Source organism: Leucoraja erinacea, chromosome 31 (assembly GCF_028641065.1).
Source record: "Leucoraja erinacea ecotype New England chromosome 31, Leri_hhj_1, whole genome shotgun sequence".
Taxonomy (NCBI): domain Eukaryota; kingdom Metazoa; phylum Chordata; class Chondrichthyes; order Rajiformes; family Rajidae; genus Leucoraja; species Leucoraja erinaceus.
The window spans coordinates 11,807,298-11,829,156 of NC_073407.1; the positions used below are offsets into that span (position 1 = coordinate 11,807,298).

The window sequence follows — 21,859 nt, forward strand, 5'->3', positions numbered from 1 at the left end:
ATCTCTGGAAAGGTGGAATGGGTGACGAGTCGAGACCTTTCCACAGACTCGGTCTCGGTCGCCACCCGGGGCCCGGACTCCACTAACGGACATTACCTGGTCTGGGTCACCATCACTAGCGGACACTACCAGGTCTGGGTCACCATCACTAATAGACACTACCTAGTCTAGATCACCTTAACTATGGACACTACCTGGTCTGGGTCACCATCACTAACAGACACTGTCTGGTCTGGATCACCATCACTAACGGACACAACCTGGTCTGGGATACCAGATCACCGTCACTAATGAACACTACCTGGTTTGAGACGGCGGGTCACTGTCACTAACGGACACTACCTGGCCTCACCGGGTCACCGTCACTAATGGGCATTACCTGGTCTAAGGCAGAGGGTCACTGTCACTAACAGATACTGCCTGGTCTGGGTCACCAGATATGGGGAGAAGACAGGCACGCATTACTGATTGTGGATGATCAACCATGATCACAATGAATGGCGGTGCTGGCTCGAAGGGCCAAATGGCCTCCTCCTGCACCTATGTTCTATGTTTCTATGTTGGGTCACTGTTTAACAAGCACTACCTGGTCTGGGTCACCGGGTCACCGTCACTAATGGACACTACCTGGAATGGGTCACCGTCACCAATGGACACTACCTGGTCTGAGGCAGTGGGTCACCGTCACTAACGCTGGATACTGCCTGGTCTGGGTCACTGTCACTAATGGACACTACCTGGTCTGGGGCAGTGGGTCACTGTCACTAATGGACACTACCTGGTCTGGATCACTGTCAATAATGGACACTACCTGGTCTGGATCACTGGGTCACCATCACCAATGGACACTACCTGGTCTGGGGCAGCGGGTCACCGTCACTAACGGACACTACCTTGTCTGGGGCAGCGGGTCACCGTCACTAACGGACACTACCTGGTCTGGGGCAGGGTCACCGTCACTAACGGACACTACCTGGTCTGGGGCACGGGTCACCGTCACTAACGGACACTACCTGGTCTGGATCACTGGGTCACCGTCACTACCGGACAATACTGGTCTGGGGCAGCGGGTCACTGTCACTAATGGACACTACCTACCTGGTCTAGATCACTGGGTCACTGTCAATAATGGACACTACCTGGTCTGGATCACTGGGTCACCATCACTAAGGGACACTACCTGGTCTGGGGCAGCGGGTCACTGTCACTAATGGACACTACCTGGTCTGGATCACTGTCAATAATGGACACTACCTGGTCTGGATCACTGGGTCACCATCACTAATGGACACTACCTGGTGGGGCAGCGGGTCACCGTCACTAACGGACACTACCTGGTCTGGGGCAGCGGGTCACCGTCACTAACGGACACTACCTGGTCTGGGGCAGCGGGTCACCGTCACTAACGGACACTACCTGGTCTGGGGCAGCGGGTCACCGTCACTAACGGACACTACCTTGTCTGGGGCAGCGGGTCACCGTTAGGCCGAGGCTCCGCCAACTGTCACTGGCGGAGCCTCGTGCGGGATTGTTGGCGCGCTGACGTCAGGCGGCGGGCGGAAGGACGGACGGGCGCGCGCCGCGGGTGACGGCAGAGTCCGGCGGCGGGCGGGCGGCCATGGGGAAAGTTCAGGAGTTGCTGTTGACGCTGAGGAACAACAAAGTGGTGTATGGCCCCGGCGAGCTCATCGCCGGCGAAGTGAGGATCAAGCTGGCCGCGCATCTCAACTTCAAAGGTCAGTCAGTGAGCGGCAGCGTGCCCCACCGGTGGTGGTCGTGGTGTCCCCGCCGCCGGGATCAACTTGCGGCCGGGAGAGGGGACGGGGAACTGGGAAGGGGGTGTACTGGCCTAGTGGGGTGTCCAGCCCCGTGGAGACGCGGGATCGCTGGCCATCAGAGGGAAGGACGGTAGCCCTCAGGACTGGGAGCTGCCTGGGCTGGGGCGAGTTAAGGGACGAGGGCTGACCAGAGCCTGGTGCAAAGAGCTCCTGGAGGGAGGGGGAGTGAGAGAGCCGGTGGATGCGGGGGTAGTGGGCGGGACAACGATAACCTGTTGAGGGGAGAAGGGTGGGCGGGGGAGTTTGCAGGTTTAATTCCGTCAATTTGTATTTAAAGCGGCGGATTGTGTTGCCTCTATCGTTTTGTTTATCGCACCGATTAAACAGTCATAAAAATCACAAACTCCTAATTGAGTAATCGCTATTTGTTTCACAAACTGAATGAACTATGTTCAAAAACATCACAAGTGCCTCACGAGTAGGTGTCGAGCAAGTAGGCACCTGACCCGAGACCTAATTCCTTCACCTCACCTAAAACCCACTCAGTGTAATCTCCACCAACTCTGTATTTGAGGTAGTGTTTAAAAATGAAAGTCAACTATACATTATGGTGAAGGCTATTATAAGAGGCGTTAAAGGGTCACAAAAACCTATGGACCAGAGTCGGCTTCCAGAAGGCCATAACACAGTATAAGAACATGAAGTTAGACACAAAAAGCTGGAGTAACTCAGCGGGACAGGCAGCATCTCTGGAGAGAGGTTCATTTCTTCCGACATGAACATGAAAGCTGGATAAGTACTTTTATTTTTCTGCATAGTCACTGTGACATCTCACTGAGTCAACAAGTATAATAATACAAAAAGCAAATTGCTGGAGGAACTCAGCAGGTCAGGCACCAACTAGAGAGGGAGACGGATAGACAATGTTTTGGGTTTAGACCTTCAATCTGAAAAAATCCTAACCCAATACATCTGTTCATCTCCCTACAGCTGCCTAGCCTGCTAGGTTTTTCCAGGCCTCTTGTTTTTTGGTTCTTCCCACACTCCAAAGACGTACAGGTTTGTAGGTTAATTGGCTTGGTACAACTAAAAAATGTTCCTGGTGTGTGTAGGATAGTGTGCATTTGCAGTCTCTTCTGCCTCCAGTGTAGTAATACAGATGTGTCTAAATGATAGATTAAACATTTTATATGGTAGAAATTTAAGTTATGCATATGCATTTATTAGCAACAGCATTTCAAACACATTTACTTCTATTTTTGCTTTCTTCAGAACAGAGGAATTTGAGGCCAGAACCTGCCAAACTTGTTTGGCAAGGGGATGTTAGTGGGGAATTCAGCAAGGGGAAAAGCAAAATTGTTAGCATTTTGCTCTTTTTTTTTCCTTGCCTATTTACAATACATTATATGGAGAATGAAGCTTAATATCTGAAAGCTGATCCTGTTAACACATTGCCTAGTATAGATATTTCCATCACTCTAAATACCTCTCCCACTTTAGATTAATTTTATGTCTCTCTTTCCCAATTGCAATGAAGGATTCCAGATCTGAAATGTTAACTGTTTCTATTTCCCCAGTTTCTGCCAAACCAGTTGAGTGTTTCCAGCATTTTTATATTTATTCTGGAAAAATAAAGCAAGAAGTGGGGAAGATAGAAAAATAGTAACAAGATAAATGGAGACCCAAGAAACTGTAGGTGCTGGAATCCTGAGCAAAACAAAATGTGCTGGAGGACTTCAGCAGGCCAGGCAGCACCTGGAGGGAATGGACAGACACTGTTTCGGGTTGGCACTCTCCTTCAGACTGAACAAAATAAGTAGCAGAAATAAAAGGCACCAGTAAATATGGTCTGGAATTACAAAAAAATGATGAAATTAAAAGTGTTTTATCTGACTCCTTGCAGCATTCACACCAATTTAGATGAATTAATGAAATAGATTTAAATGCATATGGTCTAATTACAATTATGGAGAAATAACCACATTGGGCTGAATAAAAGTATTCAGCAATTGGTAAGCATAGGGAAAAATGAAAAGGAAGTTGGATAAAGGTATTAATAATGGATGAGATCACTACAGATGTGAGATACAATCTTGGGTCAGTAGATCATGACGTAGAATTGGAATTGCTCCAAAAGGTTGGAGCCCTTTGGAATCAAGTCAATTTGGGAAATAGTATCCAATTTGCCAAATTGCCTTAGATCAAAGTAGGCTTGTCAATAGGTGACAGGGATAGTGGATGTTTGTTATTGTGAGGATTGCCATTGGTTTATTATTGTCTAATATTTGAGATAGTGAAAATTGTTTTGTATGTAATCCAGCGTGTTATAAGTAGTGTGAAAGAGAAAACTAAACAGTGTGCATAATTTAGTGTTGCAGGTACAGTTAGGTTGGAAGATCCTGAAATTCATCCCTAGCATGTAAAGAGTTCAAGGGTCTGATAACAGTGTGGAACAAGTTGTTGTAGAATTTGGTTACATGTTTTAAATCTTTTGTATCTTCAATCCAATGGGAAAGGAGGGAAGGGAAAATGACCAGGGTGTGAATGGTCCTTGATTATGTCGGCTGCCTTATTGAGGTAACGTGAAATATAAATGGTGTCGATAGCAGTGAGGCTGGTTTCTGTGATGGATTAGGCTGTACTCACACCTCTTAATTTCTTGTGATTTTGGGCAGAGCAGTTGCCATACTGATCAGCAATGCATCTGGATAGGATGTTGTTGTGCTTGTTATATACATTAAATAATTAAATATCAATGTATAATTTGCAGATTATGTGAAAATTGATGGTGGTGTTTTTAGTGAAGTCTTAGCTACAAAATGATATTGATCAAATTGTATATTGGCCAGGGCAATGACTGGTAGAAATTAATCTATCGAAGTGTGAAGTGATGCATTTTGGGATGTAGGGCTCTATTGAAGTTGAAGCAAACTGTAAAAGCATCAACAGATATGTAAAAAAGAGAAAAGTTCGTGAGGGAAAATGCGTGTCCCTTCACATGAAAATAGGGCCAAAAGTAGACATTAGGTTCTCAAACATGCGTTCCCTGTGATCATAAATAATTTCTGCTGGCCTGAACTCGTGTACCAGACAGCTATAACCCTTAATTCCTTACTTTCTACCTGCGCCTTGAATGTATCTAATGATCTGGCCTAGGCCAACCACAGAGGCAGAGAATACCAGAGAATCAATATGTTCTGACAGAAGACATTTCAAAGTGCCTCAATTTTAAATAACCAACCCCATATCTTTTAACTATATCTCCTGGTTAAAAGATCTCAATACTTACCCGTCAAGTCCGCTTAGGGTGTTGTATGTTTGAATAAAATCACTCTTCATTCTTGAAGCATTTTAAACTGAAACGTTTGTCCATTTCCTCCATGATGCATTTTGTCTTTTGCTCAAGATTCTACAGTCTTGTGTCCCCGCCCCTCTTCTCATTAACTTCAGGGAATACCGGCCCATCCTGACTAACCTCTCATAATAGGAGAACCCTCTTGATCAAGGAGATAGCCTGGTGAATCTCCTTTAGCTGCCTCTAATGCTACATATCGATTTTTGGGCGAGGAGACCTAAACTGCGTAGTATACCAGGTGTGGCCTCATCAACACCCTATATAACGGAAAGAAAACATCCCTGTTCTTAAACTGCAACTCCTTCACAATAAAAGGCAATGTTCCAGACAAGAGAATTCATAATGGAAAATAAGGAAACAGCAAATTAATTAAACAACTGCGTTGTTCTCTGTCTGCATGCCAGAAATATCAGTGAGCTAAAAATCTAGCAAAAACAAGGAACTGAATGAAGGAAATAAATTGTTGTGGTGAAAAAAATACAAGATAAATTGATGAGATTATAAGGTTATTAGAAATGGGTTGGGAAATTTCTTCTGTCAGTACTGTAAGTCTTTGTGAAAATTTCCACCTTTTGATGTGGTTGCACAAGTTGTTGAGTGTAATCAGGGCTGAGCTTGATAGATGTTTTGGATATTATGGAATTGTTAGTTTAAGGATCAGCAGGTACCGAGACATGGTAGGGGAATGCCTTTATGTTGTTGAATCTTGAAGAGTAGGCTCTGAACGGCAAAGCTTCCTTTTGTGTTTTTCATACCCTTCTTTTAAACTCTATTGATCTTATTAAACTTCAAGCCTCAATAGCTTTCCGGGGCAATTGGTGCTAGAATTATCCAGGTTTTCTTGGAGTATTGCCTTTCTCCAAATATGTGATTTCATCCTTTTTGTCGCCTTTCATGAAGAGAGGTATTTCCCTGTTTATCCTATCAAATTGTCTAATTATCTCAGACAGCCAGATTTGGGCAAACAGAAAATCAACTGTCAGTGCTATCTGGCTTTGTGAGGCAAACTTGGATAACCCATCCTTTGCCTCTACTCCAGGCCATTGATATAACAGTGAGCTGTTGAGGGTTAGGAATTGAACCTGGGCCACTCCACAATTCACATATTACCAGCTTGAAAATGACCATTCATTCTGACTCTTTGTTTTCTATGTGATACTGGTCCTCAGTCCATGCTAATAAACTTTGCTTAAAGTACTTGAGTCTTGATGGTTCTGCAACACGAGGGTTGGAATTAAGATACATTTGGCTGGAGGAGCCATTCAAGATTGAATAACACTCCATTGTAAATAACTGAAATTGTGGCGATGTGATTGCAGAGAAGGAGGAAGGGACAGATTTTGGCTGCTTGTTGATTATGTTTACCATGGTTTATGTGGTATTTAGGTGGTATTTAACTTGATAAGTGAGTTCCTCCAAGATCTAGATGAAATGAGCAGTCTGCCAAGAGGGAAACAAATAATGAGACAAAAGTTGGAATCGGATAGGACTCAAAATAATAACACTTGGGTATTGGACTATCTATGGCAGGGGTGTCAAACTCATTTTGGGTCACGGGCCGGATTGGGCAAAATGCGACTTCATGCGGGCTGAATAAGCTGTGCACGCGCGAGCATCAGTCAGCCAGCCCGAGGCTAAGGGGAGCTCAGCGCCGCCATCTCGTCTGTTTGACAGCGGTTGCTGAGGGCAACCGTCCCCATGGCAACCGCGGGCCAATCACGGGGCAGAGGATGGGAGCGCCCCTGCCACGCAGCAGGTAGCACAGACGAGTGGGAGAGAGTGGCGAGAGAGAGAGAGTGACGAGAGAGAGCGGCTGCCGTACAGATACATAATAAATGGTCGTGAATACACTTTTTTTCCCCCCCAAATCATCCCGCGGGGCGGATTGGACCCCTTCGGCCCGCGGGCCGGTAATTTGACACCCCTGATCTATTGGATAGTCTATCGGTGTTGGACTATCTGGTATAACATGCGAGAGGTAGGATCCACAGAGACTTTCAAGCTGAAACATCATCCTGTCTATGAGGTGTTAAATCAAAGCACAACCAAAATCATACCATTAGTCTTTTCCAGGACACTCCGATCACTGTGTGTAACACTATCCCTGGGAAATCTGTTTACTGGACCAAAAATCATTGAAGCTAGTTAATTAAGCAATTTCGTCGTCTGACTGATTGGTTACGCATTCAAGCAAAATGGAACAATTTGACTGCCAGCCAACTTTGTTTCAACAGGGTGCTCAATTAACTTCTCTAATTTACCTTCTACAAGGGTTATTAAATATTCTGTGTAGCCAATATGAATGGAAATTGGTCGTGGGACATGATAGATTTTTAGTTGGTCTAATTTGTATTACACTCGGAATAACCAACGGCCAGTACATGCTAGCTTGAGTTGCAGTTTGGTATGTGTATATTGAATGTTTGTTGGTCTGCTACTTTACCTAATTTATGTTCATCGAGTAGCATATGTGTATGTGGTTTTTATGCAAATCAGTACATTTTTTTTAAAGTAGTTTCTACAACAGGGTGTTAGATCTGCCTCTGTTCTATTTGTGAAGTACACAGACACCACTCTGTTTTTCTTGACAAACTTAATTCAGGGCCCTCATCTTTGTCTGTGGATCTTCACAATAATCCCTTACTCTGACTGTACAATCTTCTTCAGCCTTCAATGCATTCCCTGATCTCTTGTGTCTTGCATCGTCCCAACATATAGCAATTTTCGAACAGCTATGATAATAGTTTTGTTTATTGAGCCAGAAAATTGTGTCCAGAGACTTGAACACGTGATCAAGCTGAACTCCAAATCTGAGTTGCTGGCTTGGATGAGACATTAAAACAAGGCACCACCTATGTCCTTTGTTGGGTGTATAAGATGCAATGCATTTTGTAAGAATTTGCTCCATATTCTGGCTAATTATTTATCATCCAAGAGTTAAACGCAGATAATCTGATCGATGATCTGATTGTTTGAGGTTCTTATTGCTACAAGAATGAAGCTTCAAGAATTGGTTCACATTGCAAATGCTGTGTACAACAAATAAGTTACCCTCCAGCCTTTTCTCTGAGAACCTGCACAATGCTCAAGTTGTGGTTCCTTCAATCAGCTTCTAAATTGTCTTTGCTTTGATGTTTTGAATCAGTTTTATCTGATTATTGCCTGAGCCGTCTTTTTACAGGAAGACATCCATTACAATAGGCTTCAGAAGCCAATGGTTGCATCGAGTGCAACCTACCAGGAAATTGAATGAACATTTTCAGTCATCAGTCACCTATACATTTTAGTTTATTGCCTAGTATAGTCTTTATCCTAATTAATGGGAGGTAGAACTGCCTCTTTTTAAAGACAGGAAAACAAAATTAATTATTGCACTGTGCTCTGACCAACTTCTCAATTTTGACGTGGTATAGAGTTTTATTTCATAAAAATATTTGGATTTCTTTCGAGATGCTAATTGCTTATTTATTGAAAATGTCTGTTCAACAACAAACATTTATGATATTTTGTTTTCTATATTATTTAACCTGTTGGCTGCCTTGAATATTGCTGCCATTTTATTAATTATGCACTAAACTTTACATCTGGACCAGATTGTCCAAACAAATTTCATTTGAATCACAGGGAGGAAGGCAAAATACTTTGTATTGTGCCAATCAAAAAGGGACTTAAAGCTAGATTTGAGAAGCAAAGGGATAGGGTAAAGCAATGTACTTCACCTTTTTGGAAATGAGTAAGATCTGAATGGTAGATATTTTTATTCCGTGTGCAGCTTACACCTTAAAAAGCTGTCCTGCCAAATGACAATTGGCGGCATGGTGGCGCAGCGGCAGAGTTGCTGCCTTACAGCTCTAGAGACCCGGGTTCGATCCCGACTACGGGTGCTGTCTGTACAGAGTTTGTACGTTCTCCCCGTGACCTGTGGGTTTTCTCCAAGATCTTCGGTTTCCTCCCACACTCCAAAGACGTACAGGTTTGTAGGTAATTGACTTGGTTAAAGTGTAAATTGTCCCTAGTGTGTAGGTTGGTGTTGGGGATCGCTGGGCGGCGTGGACCTGGTGGGCCGAAGGGCCTGTTTCCGCGCTGTATCTCTAAACTAAACATTATACTCCCTTCAGGAATATGCTGTACAGAAATGGGAATAGTTTCTGTAGATCATTTACAGTATTATCTACAAGACTTCCCAGGAACGGGTATGTTTAATGTTGCAGCATGTATTGAGCTCTGGCAAGCCTTTAAGGGGAGTAAAACTACTGTCATTGTCATACAGCAAGGAAACGGGCCCTTTAGGCCAACTTGTCCATGCCGACCAAGATGTCTATCTGAGCTAGACACATTTGCCTGTATTTAGCTTGTACTCCATTGATAAATTTCTATCCATGTTCTCTTCCAACTGTCTTTTAAATGTTGATATTGTCTCTACCTTTATGGCTTTTTCTGGCAGCTTATTCCATATACCCACCACCCTTGGTGTGAAAAGATTGCCCGTTGAATACCTTTTAAAAGTCTGAAGAAGGGTCTCGACCCGAAACGTCACCCATTCCTTCTCTCCAGAGATGCTGCCTTTCCTGCTGAGTTACTCCCGCATTTTGTGTCTACCTCCGAATACCCTTTAAATCTCTCCTCTCTTCTAAATCTATACCTTTAGTTTAGAGTACCCAACCCTGGGTAGAAAGGTTATGAACATTAATTTTATCTGTCACCCTCATAATTTTATAAAACTCTTTAGAGGTCAATCCTTTGCATGGAATCTCCTGGAACCCCCAGGCAAACTTAGCTGCCCATAACCTGTTGTTGCAGTTCAAGGAGATGTTCTGAACAGAATATTGCAGACAGGTATTTCTCAGGTTGCAGGGTTATGTGCTGAGGAATGCACTGAAACTAGGTGCAGACTTAGCAAAAGCTGTATGGACAGAGGCCACTCAGCGACTCGGCCCAGAGTTTAATTTGGAGATAGTGGGAGGAGCCAAATGGAGAAGTTGTTGAGGGTGAGGAAAAGTTCCACTAGGCGGAAGAGAGTGTTAGTAGCAAAGATCCTATAGGATATTTGGTTAGTAGAGGGAAATTGGTTGAGTCTTTGTTCGAGGAAAAATCGGTGAGTCTTACGGCCCTCCTGGTGGGGGATGAGGCGTAGAGGAACTGAACATCCTCGATAAAGATGAATGAACAGCGGCCTGGAAACTTATTAAAGAGTTAAAGGTTTTGTGAGGTATCTTGGACGTAGGTGGAAAGGGATTGGACAGTGGGGGTGATAGGATAGAATCAGGAATGTGGAGATGCAACATTTATTTGGAGACGGGCCAACAGATGTTTCCACTTCCCAAAATATTCAGATGTATTCTCTAATATTCAAAAACCTCCAGGCAAATATTTTCATGAGGTGTGTGACTTGTTTGGATTTAGTATTATGAAAAGGTTCAGTTCCTCTTCTTTTCTTAAGCTGCGTATAACTTGATTCGCGATAAATGACTTGTTCCAGACTTCTAGAATATATTAGAAGCTTTGGAAAAGTATAGTAATAACCTTGAATTTTGTTTCCAATTGTTTCCCACTCTCCTGTAATTGAAGAGAAATTGACAATTCAATAAACACTTGTTTTAACAGACACCTTTATAGTAGATTTTGGTTATAGTTGACAGACCTGCCGAAACCACCCTGGCTCACAATGTGCGCCAGCGAAGCCCATCACCCACCACACGGTCTGGTTGACACGGCTATTGTTGTGGCTCACGTTGTAGTCCATTGTTCTGGCACCATGGAATCAGACAATCGATCTCCCTCCTATATAACTTGTACTGCATCCAACAACAGTGGGTCTTCAGCATATTTAAAGATAGTGCTGGAATTGTGTCTGGCAGCACAGTCGCGGGTAGAGCAGGGGGCTGAGCACACAGGCTTGAGGTGACCCTGTGCTGATGGTTATCGAGGTATTACTATCAATTTGTACTGATTGTGCTCTATTGACGAGGAAGTTGAGGATCCAGTTGCAAAGGGATGCGGAGAGCCCCAAATCCCTGAGCTTGGTAACACGTTTGGAGGGGAAGATGGTGACGATCATTGAGCTGCAGTCTACGATCAACAGCCTGACTTTTTGTCTTTTTATGTCTTTTTTATAGTCCAAGTGGTCTAGTGCATTGTGGAGAACCAATGAGATTGGATCCGCTGTTGATCTATTGTGACGGCAGGCAAATTATGCCGGATCCAGGTTCTTACTGAGATGTTGATATGTGCCATAACCAACCAAAAGAATTTCAGCACCATGTGCCCTTTTAAATCAAGTGGCAACCTCAGTAACAAGAGGTTTAAGATGCCCACAAAATCTGCAGCCAGTTAGGTCAGTGCAGGGTTTGGGAATGCAATCAGGTATAACATCAGATCTGAGGTTTCACCCTCATGAAGGATCTTCTGACATCGGCCTCAGTGACTGAGATGGGGCCTATGGGCTCAAGTAGGCACATCTGTGCTCTCCCTTTGGAAATGTGTGTAGAACGCATTGAGCTCGTCCGAGAATGATGCCTCGCTGTCATTTGAGTTGCCACTTGATTTTGCCTTGTAGGAAGTGATGGTGTACTGCCCTGAAGTAGAGAATACTTTCTATCCATAAAGAAATGTATTTTTATTTAATTCTTTATCCTGTTTTCTTAAAAATGTCCAGGAAACAACCTGTAACAATTACCCTGTAAAGTCTTCTCTGAATCTTGTATATCTTAATGAGGTCACCTTTCATTTATAAAAAATCTAAAGGGTTTAGCCCATTTGATATGAGAATAACTTCCCTATTCCATAAATGAACGTGGGAAATTTTTATGACTGTACTGTATCTCCAAGGCAAAAATGTACTTCTTTATGTAAGAAGGGCCATAATAATAATATATTTTATTGTCATTGCACATAAGTGCAACGAGATTTGGTATGCAGCTTCCATCCGATGTCATAACTTAAATAACTAATAAAATTTAGATTTAGATACCCCGAGAACATGGTTTGTAAAAAGAACATTAAAACAGTAAAATAGTCAAAACAGTTCAAACAGACTAAAGTGCAGATGTGTCAGTGCAACGTGACCATCCGAGGGAGACAGTCCATGGTGGGTGGGGGGCACTCAGCAGGGCCGGTTCAGAGCCGCTATTGCTCTGGGAATTAAGCTGTTCCTGAGTCTGGAAGTTCAGGCGTAAAGGCCTTGTAACGTCTGACAGGGAAGTAGTTCGAACAGTCCATTACAAGGGTGTGAGGAGTCTTTATGGATGCTGACGGCCTTCCTGAGGCACCGTGTGCGGTAGATGCCCTCCAAGGCTGGTAGCTGTGTCCCAATAATCTTCTGCGCTCTGTGGATGACGCGCTGAAGAACTCTCCTCTCCGCCTCCGTGCAGCTGAGATACCACACAGAGATGCCATACGTTAATATGCTCTGTTGTACACAATACTTCAGATGTGGGCTCATTTACAACACCGTATATTTGTAACAAGACTTTTGTTCTTCCTGACCACACCGTTTCTTAAAGGAATAGATCATTGATGAAAGAAATTGCTTTTCCAATATGTAGCTTTCTACAGAATGCATATAAAATCTATTGACCAAAAATGAATATTTATAGTCGATGGTAATTTTAAGCCTCCAAAACAAGTAATGCTCCTTTTAATACAAGGGATGGAATTTAAACAAAACAAAACAGCATTCTATTATCTTTGCCAAGCAGCACTGCGCTTTATTAAAGAAATGTGGATTTCGAGATTGAACTTTTTTCAGGGTCACCCAATAGTGAAGTACATGAAAGGATAACAATACCATATAACTTTCATGAAATAACTGAAGTTTCACTCTGAAGTTTGAAAAGTATTTGATAAAAACAAATTGAAGAGATTTACATTGCTTTATTTGGGAACAATTTATTACAAATAGGGCTCTACTTATTAGCTGAAAACTTTAAATGAGAGGATGAATGGATGTTCAAAATATTTTCAGTATTTTGTTAACGATATTTAAACAATGATATCAAGCCATATGCTGCCTCACCCGCTGAGTTTCTCCAGCATTTTTGTCTATATCAAGGCAAAACTGTATATTCTTTCATAAAATACTAGTAATTTTGGGTGTTGATTCCATGTATATTGAAAGATATGAAAAAAAGATAAATGGAGTTCTTTCAGCATTCTTTAGTCAATATCTCAAAGATCATTTTGAAAATAGAATGAGGCCCATTTTCTGTTGCTTAAAAATATAGGTTTTTATTCAGTGTTAATTGGGGCAGCAGAAAGATTGAAGTTAATTTATGGTTGAGACCAGATTTGAATTAAATATATTACTATAAGTAATTATAGAGGAGAGGATAGAGAAGTGGAAGATCTTTACATTGATTGTGCAAGAAAATTTGGCATATGCATGTATATTTGCAAAGAAGGTGATGCAGGGGTTCTCTGGTGTTTATTGAATTCCACCTAGTCAATGTCAATATACACTAACATTTTTGGCCCAATCTTGCAACTTTACGGAACTTTGAACATGATGGAATTACCAATGATTTCTTTGTGTGAAGATTAATGTTCCTTTGAACTATTTTACCTCTGCTCATGTACTGCTTACTAAACCGTGCTTCAAACATTTATTTACTTATGTCCATTTTTCACTCTTTGACAGCTGTGAAAGTCAACTGCATTGGATCATGTGGGGTTGCCAACAAAGCAAATGACACAGCCTGGCAGGTGGAGGAACAGTACTTCAGCAGCACACTTGTTGTTGCGGAAAAGGGTAAGAGCTGCGTTTCCGGTTCATTCATTTAACGGACTCGAGACAGTTTATTTAACATTTACATTGATTTGCATGTTCATTATCTTGATTGTCTATGTGTCTTTTTACAATACTGGAGAGATTTTGAGGAACAAGATTATTATTCAGGTTTTTACACCATTACACTGCTCTTAACAAAAATCTACCAATCATGTAAAACCTTACAAATAACAGATATAAATTAGATAACTTCAAGACCGAAAGTCAAAAACCTTTTGCATAACACAAATTTTCATCATTTTACCACCATTTTGGACACCAGAAATGTGACACTAAGAACTCTGCTACATTTAGTCATGAATATTTAATTCACAAATAAACTTCATATGACCCCTCATACATTTACGTTTTGATAATGATCTAGGGAAATATTTTCATCAATACCTGGAATATTTTCATCAATACCTGGAGAAAAATTACAGTAACATGTCTGGTATTCCGCCTAGCAAAGATCCCGTAACGGTCGTTGTGCTTGGTGTCCATTGTCACAACGACCGTTATCGGGGTCGGTACCTCTCTGTAAGTTAAACCACGGAGGCTCCAAACCTCTAATGCTTTTCAAAAACCCAACGAGGTATCCTATGGTAGTAGCGATTTTTGGGTGAGTTAATTATTTTTTCTTATTTTCCAATTTAATATATCAAAAACATCGCGGTGTCAACTACGCAATGACCGTTTACGATATATTTTCCGACTTTTTTAATTCAATTTTTTTTTAAATGTGGACATAAATTGGTCATCAAAACTAAGAAACTGAGCCAATCTTCAATTTGGCAACACACTGTCTCTTGTTTACCTTTCGTACGGACCAAGTCGCTAACTTCATTCCTTCGTGTCAACTTCCTTAAGCTCCACAACGACCGTTACGGAGAAATTTTTCTTACTAAAATATCATCTCAAATCAAACCTTCTGACGAATCATAGGCCATCGATATAGCTCAAATCCATAAGGTAATGTATCGTTTAGATCACATTGGTAAAAATGTTTGGTTTTCGCTAATAATGTAACGTTCGTTTCCTGGGACACCAAACCTTTGAGTGTCCACCGCAACATAGGTTTGTGTGTATGATGTGTAACGCGCATTGCGGTATCCACTCAGGTGGATGCAGTATTCTAATACATGATCAGGTGAATGAAGTGGATACGGTGTTTGCGATTTTATTGTCCCATGTATTCATAAACATAGAAAGGAATAAGAAATACGTGCACTTACTGTGCCAACCAGGTCACTGATGGACACCACTCGACAACCATTACACAAAATGTACGTGTATTCTGATGCAATTTTTGGAAACTTGCCATCAACATGCTATCTTTTCTTATATTTTTTGTTGATACTATGTTAGTCACGAACCCAATAAACTGCTTGTCAATTTTTTTGGAGGAATTTGAAATTTGACCCCTTTGTCACATTATTGTGTGCAGTATTCTAAAAAGACACACCTATACTTTAATTTCAGAGACTTTGTTAATAACTTCCTAATGCCATTGCATCCATGTGTTTTCATATCATTATTTAAACAGGATAAATGAAATCTTGTAATATTAAAATACTTTTTAGTTTGAGTATGTGATGCTGTGTATTTTGCTTTTGAGCACATTGTTTAATATCTTTTATAAGGTGAAGACAAATGTGAAATAATTTGAGAAGGCTCAAAACTGAACAGTCATGCTGAAAAGTGTAGACTGGGGGCAAGAGAACCTGAAACAATGAGCTGGATTTTGTTGGTTATTGCTATTTATTCTTAAAAGACAGTCATATTCTAATGGTTTTACCAGATTTGCAATGAAGGAACCAAGTTGACTAAGAAATAATTTTGTTTTTCACATATAATTTCTTAATATGCAAAAGTAAAATATTCTGGAAATATAAAGAAAATACCAGGAGTTGTGACCACTTCTGCAACAATAAAGTTCAAGTTTGAGGTCTACTATCGCCATTCACAAGATTGTCAGTCCTATACATTAACTCTTTCTCTCCTTACGGATGTACCCTGATCAGAGTAATATTGGCATTTTTGATTTTTCTTCTATTGAGTGTGTTTTGGATAATAGTTTGAATTTGAATTGTCAGGTTGCGATGAGCATCATAACTGGGGCTCTATAGTTGACTCCATACGTGGTAAAACATATGTTTCATAAGATTCTGGTGAAATTCTGCTTCTGAGAGTCATCAGTGATTCACCAGTTCCTTGATAAATCACTCACTGGATTACATGTGCGCAGTCTTTTGAGGAATGAGAAAATGGATGGGTGTAAGCTTTTTGCAATTAGTATTGTACTAATTCCTGCTACTGAGATAATAAGATTGTAAACCAACATGATAAAATTGATATCCTTCTGTAAATTGGACTTTCTAAAGTTATATTTTATTTGAAAATAGTAACCTCTAGCACATTTTCTTGGAGCATTGTAAGGCTAACTTTTTTGTTTTGGATATTTGTATGAGTAATGCCATGGTTTAGAGAGCAAACTCAGAATGTAGTAATATTGTGCCACAAAAATCATGGTCATTTCATCAACCAGCTCCCAAGGTCATTTCTTAGTCTATTTTGGGCAGTCTAATCAAAGTCCCAATTTTCCTTTAACCGATAAACTAGTGTTTCATTAAGATGATTACAGAAGCTTATCGGAATTGCATCTGCATGTAGACATAATTGTGGTTAGTCGTGATAAAGCAAGGGTTTGGTAACCTAAGCAGAAATTGCTGGAGAAATGGCAAATGGAGTTTAATCCGAGCAAGTGTGAGGTATTGCACTTTGGGAGGTTGAATGTAACAGGAGAGTATACAATTAATTGCAAGACCTTTAACAGCATTGATATGTAGAGGGATCTTGCTGTCCAAGTTCATAGCTCACTGATAAGATGGTAAAGGAGGCATATGTCTTTGAGTGGAGGTAGAACAAAGCACATACTTCCAAGCTCATCAGAGGAAGGAAGGTAAGGAGTGAGTGTGGGGATTGGCTGAACAATTAGATTGGAAGATTGGTAAATTGGACAATTAGGCAATTTAGCATCTGATAGAAGCAAGACTTACTCGAGGGGTGCGGCCCTGTCGAGGGAAATGCCCTGTGAGAAAAAGTGCGAGTCTTTGGCTGCGAGTCAGTGCGAGTCTGGCTGCGAGTTTACGGCGAGGAGATGGAGGGACGAAAGAAGGAAATATCAAGCAAACTGATTCAGTGTGATGCTTGTGGGATGTAGGAGGTCAAGGACACCACTGGTGCCTCTGGCTGTTACAAATGTGAGAAGTGCATCCAGGTACAGCCCCTGAAGGACTGTGTTGGGGAACTTGAGAAGCAAGTGGATGACCTCGGGTTCGTCCGAGAAACTGAGTCGTTCCTCGACAAGTCCTTCAGTAAGATTGTTACACCGAAGGTACTGGAAGCGAGAAGGTGGGTGACAGTGAGAAAGGGAGGGAAACATGGAATGCAAAGGTCCCCGGGTGTTGTACCTCTTGAGAACAGGTTCGCTCACTTAGAAGCTGTCAGGACAGAAGACGTTAACACACTGAGCGGCGGACTGGCTTGCGAAGCAAAAAGTGCTGTTGAGCCAAAACCAAAGAGGCCGACGTCAGGCAACGTCGTGGTAGTTGGAGACTCCATTGTGATGGGTACGGACAGGGGATTCTGCGTCAATAGACGGGATTCGAGGATGGTGTGCTGCCTCCCTGGTGCCAGGATCAAGGATGTAACGGACAGAGTGCAGAAAATCCTTAAGGGCGAAAGTGAACAGTCGGAAGTGGTAGTGCATGTCGGAATAAAAGAAGGGGATGAATATTCTGCAATGTGACTTTAGAGAGTTCGGAAAAATGCTGAAAAGCAGGACCTCCAGGATGGTTATCTCGGTTTGCTTCCAGTTCCTCGTCCTGGCGAGAGGAGGAACAGGGAGATGCAGGACCTCAATGTGTGGCTGAGGAACTGGTGCAGGGGGCAGGGATTTGGATTCTTAGACCACTGGGATCTGTTTTGGAGTAAGGGGGAACTGTACAAAAGGGACGGATTGCACCTTAACAGGTGGAGGACCAGCATTCTGGCAGGCAGGTTTGCCACTGCTACATGGGTGATTTTAAACTGAATAAGGGGGGTGGGATATCATATGGGATAGTCATGGACGGAGTTAAAGGGAAAGAGAGTAAAGGGATAGTTAATGATCCCAGAATTGACGGGAAAGAAAGCTCACAAAGGGATAGGAGAGTATGGCCAAGTGTAATAGGGATCGATGTGAAAGGTGAGACGCGTAAGGAATTAAAAGTGTTGTATATGAATGTGCGAAGTATAAGAAATTAGGTAGCTTGAGGCTCAGTTAGAGGTTGGTAGATATGACATTGTGGGGATTACTGAGACGTGGCTGCAGCAGGATCGGGCCTGTGAACTTAATATTCAGCGTTATACATTCTATAGAAAGGACAGACAGGTGGGCAGAGGAGGGGGGTAGCTCTGCTGGTGAGGGATGGAATTCAGTCCCTTGCGAGGGAAAACATAGGGACTGACAAGGTAGAGTCACTGTGGATTGAGTTGAGGAATTGTAAAGGCAAGAAGACACTAATTGGTGTTATCTACAGACCGCCAAATAGTAGCCCGGATGCCAGGTGTAAGTTGCATCAGGAGTTGCTTTAAGACACACTTTGCCAATGTTAATTAAAGAATACAGTGCCCGAAAAACTCCTTTGTGCTTTAGCAGTATGTTTGGGATCATTGTCTTGCTGTAGAATGTGCTTTGAGGCATTTGTTTGAACTTGAGCAGATAGGATGTGTCTATACACTTCAAAATTCATCATGCTACTACCATCAGCAGTTGTATCATCAATGAAGATAAGTGAGCCAGTTGCTTCAGCAGCCATACATGCCCAGGCCATAATATCCCCACGAACGTGTTTCACAGATGAGGTCGTATGCTTTGGATCTTGGGCAGTTCCTTCTCTCCTCCATACATTGCTCTTGCCATCACTCTGATATAAGTTAATCTTCGTCTCATCTGTCCAAAAGACCTTTTTTCCAGAACTGTGGGTGCTCTTTTAAATACTTATTGGCAAACTGTAACCCAGCCATCCTATTTTTGCAGCAAACCAGTGGTTTGCATCTTGCAGTGTACCTCCGTATTTCTGTTCATAAAGTCTTCTGCGGACAGTGGTCATTGACAAATTCACTCCTGAAGAGTGTTTCTGATCTGTCGGACAGGTGTTTGGGTTTTTTGTTCTTTATTATAGAGAGAATTGTTCTGTTATCAGCTGTGTTGGTCTTCCTTGGCCTGCCAGTCCCTTTGTGATTAGTCAGGCCACCAGTGCTCCCTTTCTTCATAATGATGCTCCAAACAGTTGATTTTGGTAAGCCTAAGGTTTGGCTGATGTCTCTAACAGTTTTATTCTTGTTTCTCAGTCTCATAATGGCTTCTTTGACTTTGGCACAACTTTGGTCCTCATGTTGATAAACAGCAATAAAAGTGATGGAAAGACTGGAGGAAAGACTAGGTGCTGTGAGCTCTCTTATACCTGCATTGAGGAGGCATTTAAACACACCTGAGCAATTACAAACACCTGTGAAGCCTTGTGTCCCAAACATTATGGTGCTCTGAAATGGGGGTTGGGGTGGGGGGGGGGGGGGGGGGGGGACTATGTATAAAACACAGCTGTAATTTCTACATGGTGAAACCAAAATGTATTAAAATGGTTTTTAATAAAATCTAACAATGTGCACCACATGTGATTTTTTTTTTTTCCCCTATTACAAATCTCAAATTGTGGAGCACAGAGGCAAATAAATAAATGATGGGTCTTTGTCCCAAACATTATGGAGGGCACTGTATATGCAGGTTTCTGTGTTTCATCAGCTACGTAATTAATATGAGGTAGTAATTATGACAAATGCCGATACCTACAAATCTGCATCTGTTTCAGAAAGTGATCCAGCAAGTAGTGTTATTTGTTCCACTGCCCATTAATTCTTTCCATTATGTTTAATCCTTTTTGCAGCATTGCTTTAATTTGGTTTCCTGAGGCTGTTGGAAAATGGCCTCCAGGTTGGTTGTTCCAGAGGTGCCTGAAAATAGTTTTTCCAGCAGTGTGGGTTTATTTTGCTTCAATTTCCAACATCTGCAGTCTCTTGCCTATTTCTTGTCACCCTTTTTCTAGAGTTTGTTTCCTTTAATCTTAGCATCTGGTTTTATGACAAGTTGTTATCACAAGAATGGGCTTTATTTGAATAGTGTCATAAGATAAGAATGCACAGTTTGTGCAACATCAGCTACAATGCACAGCGCGACATTGAAAAGAGTGCTCCACAAGTAGCTGCCTGTGAGCAGAGTGTGGGAGTCCAATATGCCCAAATAAAACTTTATCTCTTCTATCTTGGATAATAAACAATAGCTCCATTTAAGCTTCTTTGTGTGAATGGTCAAATAATAATGTTACTGCATTGTTAGTAATTTGTAGATTGTGATATTTTACATTTCCCTTTAAGTACCCTTTGGAAAGCTCTACTTCAAAACTCAAACAATAAATTTCAGTTTGATCATCTTTAAAATCTTGTAATAGCATGCAACTGCTGCCACTTGTGACATAAATAGTTTCTTGCTTGTATATCAATTCACTTCCACCAATGGAATTAACCTTTCCTCCACTGATGGTAGATTTGGATGGTGTAGTGAGTAGTAAGCATTAGTAGAATTATTGGAAAATCTGCACGTTCAGTTGGGTGATCTTGTTAAATTTTTCTTTTGTTACCCATTGTTCCCTCATGGATCATATCTTCATGATACTTTCTCTTGACAATTCTTCACATTTCAGGGAAATAAATGGCCAGACCCTTAGGAACATTGATGTACATTGAGATCTAGGGGGTGTGCCAGAACTCCCTGAAAGTGGCAACATAAGTATCTGGTGGGGCATTGAGTGTAAAAGTTGGGAAGTCATTTGCAGCTGTATAAAACTTTGCTTAGGCCACATTTGGACTATTGCATGTAATTTCGGTCACCACACTATAGGGAGGTTGCACGACAGTCGGGTGCGTGACTCTGGGTGGGCGGAGGGACCAGACTGTCCCCAACTCTGCTGCAGCTGACGGGGACGTTACGGTTGGTCAGGGGTGGGTCGGTGGGGGGGGGGGGGGGGGGGGTGGTCGGTTCTGCTGCAGCTGACGGGGACGTTACCGGGGGGGGGGGGGGGGGGGGGTCTGTGACTGGGTGGGTGGAGGGACCAAACTGTCCCCAACTCTGCTGCAGCTGACGGGGACGTTGCCAGGTTTTCGTCCCCGTGTGTCCGCTGCCTGGAGCCGCGGCCCCGATCCACCCGGCCCCGTGCGTGGGTGCTGCTGACCCACAGCCCGTGACAGTGTGTCCCACAGGGGGAGGATGGGCGGAGGGTGGCCGTGGCTGGACAACGCTGACCTCGGGGGGAGAGTGGTGGTTGTCCCGAGGGCTGCGCTCCTTCAGCCGCTTACACCTTGGTGCTCAGGTTTAGAGCAAAGATATTATTAGAGCATTTGGTTCCGAGCGCTCAGTCACCCTCCACAATTATTTACAGTGCAAAAATTGACCATTTTGGTGGTTTTTAACAGGTAAGAAAGTACGTGTTTCATGTGTGAACAGTGTATGTCGGAGGCTGCCATGTCCTCCAGATGGATTGAGCTGCTCCGTGCGTCACGCCCTTTGACCCAATGACCTTACGTGCAACCCCCCCCCCCCCTATAGAAAAGGTGTGAAAGATACGGAGAGGAAATAGAAGAAGTTTACCAAAATGTTGCCTGGTAGGAGTGTATAAGTTACAAGAAGAGATTGGGCAAACTTGGATTGTTTTCACGGCAGCGTCGCAGGCCGAGGGGCGACGTGATTGAAATGTATACTATTATGCAATGCATTAATCGGAATGCAGAACTAACTTCCTCTCTAAAAGATGCTGTTTCACAATGCACTAAAGGCCACGTCCTGCTGGCAGAAATGGTTTAATT

The 21,859-nt window shown here is 42.5% G+C and overlaps 2 protein-coding genes across 2 annotated transcripts in view; both read left to right on the forward strand.

The window, feature by feature from the left end:
- The window catches only part of LOC129711920 (histone-lysine N-methyltransferase EHMT1-like), a 243,372-nt gene that overhangs the window by 70,692 nt on the left and 150,821 nt on the right, over positions 1-21,859 (forward strand). The gene's annotated exons all lie outside the window — the stretch shown is intronic.
- LOC129711921 (arrestin domain-containing protein 1-like) overlaps positions 1,381-21,859 on the forward strand; it is a 45,682-nt gene continuing 25,203 nt past the window's right edge. Inside the window, exons 1-2 of the mRNA XM_055659950.1 lie at positions 1,381-1,736; positions 13,769-13,879. Coding sequence (XP_055515925.1) covers positions 1,619-1,736; positions 13,769-13,879 — 229 coding nt within the window. The 5' untranslated portion in view covers positions 1,381-1,618. The remainder of the gene's footprint in view (positions 1,737-13,768; positions 13,880-21,859) is intronic.